General features: G+C 33.9%; 1 protein-coding gene across 1 annotated transcript; it reads left to right on the top strand.

Annotated features, from left to right (window-relative positions):
- Positions 1–845: 845 nt before the first annotated feature.
- On the top strand, positions 846–5,586 carry LOC127126370 (protein FATTY ACID EXPORT 1, chloroplastic). The gene is made up of 6 exons (XM_051055289.1): positions 846–1,098; positions 3,034–3,277; positions 4,609–4,776; positions 4,883–4,929; positions 5,004–5,044; positions 5,176–5,586. Exons 1-6 carry the CDS (start codon positions 880–882, stop codon positions 5,264–5,266), a joined length of 810 nt encoding a protein of 269 aa, XP_050911246.1. The 5' UTR covers positions 846–879; the 3' UTR covers positions 5,267–5,586.
- Positions 5,587–6,641: the final 1,055 nt, after the last annotated feature.

Genomic DNA, 6,641 nt, shown 5'->3' with positions numbered 1-6,641 from the left:
TTTATGAGTCAGAGGAACTATAACACTTTTATGAGACAGACTAAGAGGGAGGAGAAAGTATTTGAATATTATATTTAAAAAAAAACTAAAAAAAAGTTTTCTCATAATTCAATTTACCTAATCAAAATTCAACTACACAAGAACATCTAGATGACGCGTGCATAGAAAAAAACATTTAAGTAAAATAAGTTAAGCATTTTTCAATAAAATCAAATCATAAATTTTTGAATTCATTTAGTATATATAAGGAGCCGTGCCAAGACCAAGAACAATCGTAAATAGGTTTTTAAAAATAATTTATAAATAGTACAGTATTACTTAAATATATCAGTATTGTTTATGTATAAAAGTATTTAATTTCTGTTGCATTTCAACAATAATATTTGTTATTTATTATAAAATATAGACTTAATAATCTTTTATTTTTGTAATTTGATGTATTTTTTATTTTTGTTTTTTATATATATATTTTAAAATAATATAAAAATATTTTTAATTTTATTTTAAAAATTAAAAATCCACAGAAAAATCTAAAAAAAATCCACAGAAAATCTGCAGTTTTTACTCTGAATATAATTTTAATAACTAAAATTAAATGAAATTTAATATTTATAAATTTTATTTAAAACAAAATATATGCACGATAGAAAAACACTTCAAAAATCTAAAATATTTAACTCAAAAAATTAACGTGAGCATAATTAATTATTATTTATTTATTGATATAGTAAACAAGATCCAAAGGTGTGTGGAAAGGATTCTTAGGTACTACTACATGAAAATGCATATCCCAATATTTTCATTATTTTTAAAATAAAATAAAAAGGTAACTGGTATATTATAATATATTCATCCAAAGATGACAAAACCGAAAAATTAATGATGATTCAACACCTGCAACGTTTTCCTCATTCCCATTTCACGCTCCCCAAAACTAAAAATTCAAATCTCTGCTACCAAGCGAAATTAACCATTATTCTCCCTTCAACCATGGCGGCGACATCTCAGGCTCAGTTGTTCTGCTTCCCCGCCGTTCATCGTAGTCTACACATCCAGCAACGCCGCTCGCTTCCATGTCTTTCCTTTCGCCACTCCAAGGTCCTCATTCCACTCTTCGCTTCTCAAACTCTTCTTTTTTCTTTCTCCATTCAACTTATATGATAATCCTCGTTATTAAATTAAACGAACTCGTATTGAATCTCTACGTTTTCTCTGTTTTTTGTTGTATGAAATCCTCTTTGATCACGGTTGAGTTCAATTATGACTTACTAGGGTTTTAGTTTATCCAATTGTATTTTTCAACTACATGAACGCCTTCGATTTCCATAGATCTATTACAACGACTCCCAGGTTAAAGAAACTTCGAAATTGAAAATCTGAATTCTTGTCAATTTTTATGAATGAGTAGCTGGTTTTAGAATGAAAAATTGTTATCTCTAAGTAGTATATTGTTGAATTCGTGGTTCTGTTAGCTACAGTGTTGAAGATCTTGGCTTTCTTTTCTGCATCTGGTTTTCTGAATTGGTTGTTTTTATAGTTAATGGATTCAAACCGTTATGTTTTCCTTTGAAATCATGGAAAATCAAATTTAAAAGAGGCGTTAACATAGATCCATTTTAGTTTAGCTTCATGATTCAAATTTAGTGTCTAAGAGTCATTAACACTCACACATAGGCATATTTTCCGGCAAGTACCAGGAAGTGTAACTTTAATGAACAGATATGCTTCTACCTCACTGTATGTAATTCTAGTTAGAACCGTGAGAATTGTGCTGGAAGTGTGCAGTTCGCTCTCAAGATCTTTGCAATCTCTGTCACCTCAATCAGGCCTTCCAAAACCAATTCCTATTTCTGCCATTCCCTTTACTCCCACTCAAAGTGATCTGGCAGCTTCTAATGAATATAGTCAGCAGGTTTCCCTTGATAGTCCTGTTCTGGAACCTGAGCCTGCTGTGTCTGACTCTACCCCTAGTCTTACTTCTAGATCTGACTCTGTATCCTCATCCGTTGTTGCATCTAAGGCCTTAATCCCTTCTAATGCTGTTCCAGTTTCTAAGGTTCCTGTAAATGCGCATTCTATGCAAACTAGAGCAAAGTCTGGGTTTATTCAACCTAAAGTTCTTCTCACTCACGCTGAACCTAAATCTGTCAAACAAGCTCTTGCTGATGCTAAATGGAAAGAAGCAATGCAAGCAGAATTTGAGGCGCTTTCTCATAACAAGACTTGGTCCCTTGTTTCCCTTCCTCCCAACAGGCAGGCCATTGGCTGCAAGTGGGTTTTTCGCATAAAAGAAAATCCTGATGGCAGTGTTAGCCGTTATAAGGCTCGCTTGGTTGCTAAGGGTTTTCATCAAAAGCAAGGGTTTGATTTTAATGAGACATTTTCTCCGGTTGTGAAGCCGGTTACCATCAGGCTGATTCTCACTATTGCACTCACTAAAAGGTGGTCAATTCAGCAGCTTGATGTTAACAATGCCTTCTTAAATGGTCTGTTAACTGAAGAAGTGTACATGGAGCAGCCACCTGGATTTGTGGACTCTAATGCCTCTCTAGTCTGCAAACTGCATAAAGCCCTCTATGGTCTTAAACAGGCCCCCAGACAGTGGTTTGAACAGTTGTATAAGGTGTTACTGGCAGCTGTCAGTTTAGATATAGTGGTGACCTGCTATCATAGGTCACTCTGTTTTGCATCTATATAAGGCAAACAGTGACCTAGCTTGTGGCAGTTTTCCAAAAACAGAATTCTGTTATCAAAGAATGAAAAGTTTCATTATGATTTCTATGAACTCTATCATGTTTATACGCAGTTAGTGGAAATCATGTAAAATCTTTATTTTTGCGTATGCCACTCTAAGATTAAAAGGCGTAGTGCTAGACGTTATAAATAGGGTTAAAGGGCTGTGCGTATTATATATTCTTTTAAATGTTATAAATAGGGTTAAAGGGCTGTGCGTATTATATATTCTTTTAAATGAAAGATCGCTGTTGCAATTATTTTGATCTTGATACTAAACAGGAAACATATCTCATATAGTTATCAGTTGCTATGAGTTTGGAGAGGCATGAAGCAGAGACGGCTGATACTGAAACAAAAAATACACTAAGTTATGCAGCTGATGAATCAAAATTGAATGTCGAAGAAAAGCAGGAGTCATATTCAAAATTAGAAGAAAGTGGATCAGAAAAATTAGGGTTAGGAGAGGCAACACAGGAAGGTGTCGTTGATCAGCAGAAAAAGACTGCAATAATTCATGATTTTTGTTTAGGAATTCCATTTGGTAAGTCTTCCCAATTTGATAACTTGTCTCTGTTCAGTCATAATATTTTTCACTTTGGTGTTGGTGAATGGTGATACAAGTTTGACTAGTCTCTCTCTATTTGCCAACAATAATAACCAAAGGATTTCCCACCGGGTTGGGTTAGTTACATGGATTAGGTGATGGATCATATCTTATCTTACCAAAAGGGAAAATAGACTCTTTTGTGGGATTAATGATTAGTTTGATCCTACGAAGCTCCGACACGCCATTCATACGGCGTGTCGCCGTGTCGGACATCGACACGCATACAACACGTTTTTGAAGTATCCAACGAAAATAAATAAATTTATTACTACGCACACGGATACGAGACCTTATTTCAAATAAAGGACACAGTACAATTCAGAAAATTTCAGATTTTTTTTTTAATATGAAAACTCAGCTCAAAAATTTTCAAAATTTAAAAAATAAATAGGTTTTTTAGCTTTCATATTCCACTTTACTATAAAAAACAACACAATTAGGATTCCTTATTTTTTTTATATTTCACTTATTTTGTCTCCACAAAATTCTTTTATCTTCTCCGGTTATTTTCATTTTTGCACACCATTGGTTTGGTTTTCACAAGGTATCTATGAATATCAATTATCATGTTCGAAATTTGTTTGATAGTGTCGAAAGAATTTTTGATTATTTTATCTTAAATAAACATAAATTTTGCTTCTCATTTTAAACTTTTTACAAATTTTTCCCATAAATTGTATTATTATATTAATATATAAAATATATATAGCCGTGTCTATGTCCTATGATTTTTACATTAGTGGGGTCCTGGTGTCTGTGTCCGTGTCATGTCCCGTGTCCGAGTCCGGGCTTCATAGGTTGGATCTAATAATATATACTTGTGGCCTTTTTTATTTTCTATAAACTTTCATGTGCTATTAGTTTTATTTTTTCTTTCCTTTCACTCAAGAGAGGGGTGGGGTGGGGGTCTGTTTCAATATGATAGTTTAGATCTACGTAAGTTGAAAATAAGTGTAAGTGAAAGGGAAAAATAAGGGTGTTGTAAGTTAAGTGAAACATCTTGAAAATAATACAGGGGATTGATTTACCCTCAAGAATGCCTTTTTGAACATAAGTGTTTTATAGATTGTGGCTTTCACATGTCTGGTAGTTTAAGAACATTATGCTGAACAGGGTATAGAACTTGTAGGCGACATTTTGATTAGAAAAACAATTCATAGGAAATGACCATACCTTATTTCAATACAAAAAATAAATAAAACAATTTCCTATGCAATTTATCCTCTATTTAAATATTCTATATGTTTCTTTGTCTTTTGTTGTAGGTGGATTTGTTTTAACAGGAGGCATTATTGGATTCCTTTTTTCACGGAGTCCTGCAACACTGGCCAGTGGTGTGCTCGTTGGCGGTGCTTTACTATTCCTCAGCACCCTTAGCTTGAAGGTCTGGAGGCAAGGAAAATCAAGTTTACCATTTATTCTAGGACAAGCAGGTATAAGATTTCATCAGCATTAAAAGCAAAGAGACAATAAAAGGCCACAGGATGATATATTTTATTTGGACAATTTTTCTTTAATGTCTGTTCCTTTGTTTTGCAGCATTGTCAGGGATCCTTATATGGAAGAACTTTCAGAGCTACTCATTGGTACTACATCTTTTTTACAAAAGACATATTCTACCATATTTCATTGTTATACTCATTTGCTTTTCTGCATGCAGGCAAAGAAAATATTTCCAACCGGCATCAGTGCTATTATAAGGTACATTATCTCAGTTTGTTAACTTTTTGGTGTTTGAAGTTTGTAATTGTTCTTTTATTCAGCGTGTTGGCTTGAAGATGGTTCTGACTTTGGTCTGATTCCTTATATATGCGTGAAATTTTTCCGTGCAGTTCTGCAATGCTCTGCTTTTATCTATATGTGCTTGTCTCCGGAGGAAACCCCCCACCTAAGAAATTGAAGCCATCTGCCAGTGTAGCCTGATGAGATAATAAAAAAGTTATGTACTTAGAAAGTGGGAGGTATAGTTTCTTAGTTTTGTGAATCAAAATAAGGTTGTAAGCTAGTAATTTAGCCAAGTCACTTATGGAGGTAGGTCAACAAAGAGCTGCTGATGTGATTATTGCATTAGATTTCTAAGCATGTAGTGGATTATATACTCTGAAATTCGGTGCAAAAGCTTATTTGCTTGTTACAGCTGCATACATAGTTTTGATACTGACGTCTACACGGCACATGTATTTTGGTTTGACGATGAATTTTGGTTCCTTCAAAACATCCATATATTTTACCTTGAATGTCCATCCCGATTTCTCATTTTAGTTTTCTGTCAAGGAGATGCTTTTGATGATCATATCCTAGGTATTAAGGTCAGGTTTTTTTTCCATGTTTCATTCAACAGGAAAAATAAGAGTCAGTCATTTGCATAGGTCTTCTATTAGCTAATCCAGCTAGGTTTAGATTAAAAAAATAAATAAACATGGCGACTTTTCTGATCAATTTGACCCAACCAAATAACAAGACAAAATCTGGCCATGTTCAGCCATGAGCACCGATAAGGTTATTAAAATAAAAAATTATGAAGCAGGTCATAGTAAAAGACATATCGACTTTTGTTGATGACTTGTACATATCGTTAGGTCTCACGGGAAAAAATGGGACTTAGCATTTTGTTCAAGTTTGTTGTTGAAACATCTCGACAACCAGCTTCTCGACGACAACAAATGTATAGAGGAAGTAGTTATTTTGATGCGAATGCATCATGTTCAAATATGATAACCATTTTTGGGGTAATGTTCTGAAGGACACGTTGAGAGACTGCATGGGGAAAGGCATGCAAGCGTTTATGTGGCGAAAGTTGACTGCATGGGGAAAGGCATGCAAGCGTTTATGTGGCGAAAGTTGACTGCATGGGGAAAGGCATGCAAGCGTTTATGCCGCGAAAGTTGAGGATATGAACATTGAGAGCAGTCATTTCTTACTAGTATATATAGGGATTTCATTTCTAGAACTAAAGATGTCACTTTTACTACAAAATCTCATTTACATAGTAACAATGTTAAGAGAAAAAAATCTTCACTGAGAGAATGTATGGAACATGAAACACCAATTTTCACTTTAATGTTAAAGTCTTTTAAATTCAATTTATCCTTTTCCATATAATTACTTTCGTTTATGCATCATTCATCATTTCCCTTTACTTTTCCTTTATTACAGTAGTTTACTTTATTCCTGTCGAAACTACACTTTTTACACTGCTAACACGACCATTTTGACCCAGTCGAGATAGAGTCATTTTCTAAGAGTAAATCACAAATTAAGAATTTTAGCACATTGTCTTAGGATTCACTATTCGATC

This window comes from Lathyrus oleraceus, chromosome 3 (assembly GCF_024323335.1).
Source record: "Lathyrus oleraceus cultivar Zhongwan6 chromosome 3, CAAS_Psat_ZW6_1.0, whole genome shotgun sequence".
Classification (NCBI taxonomy): Eukaryota; Viridiplantae; Streptophyta; class Magnoliopsida; order Fabales; family Fabaceae; genus Lathyrus; species Lathyrus oleraceus.
Note: the sequence above shows the minus strand (reverse complement) of the source record. Positions and strands in the feature narration are given on the sequence as shown.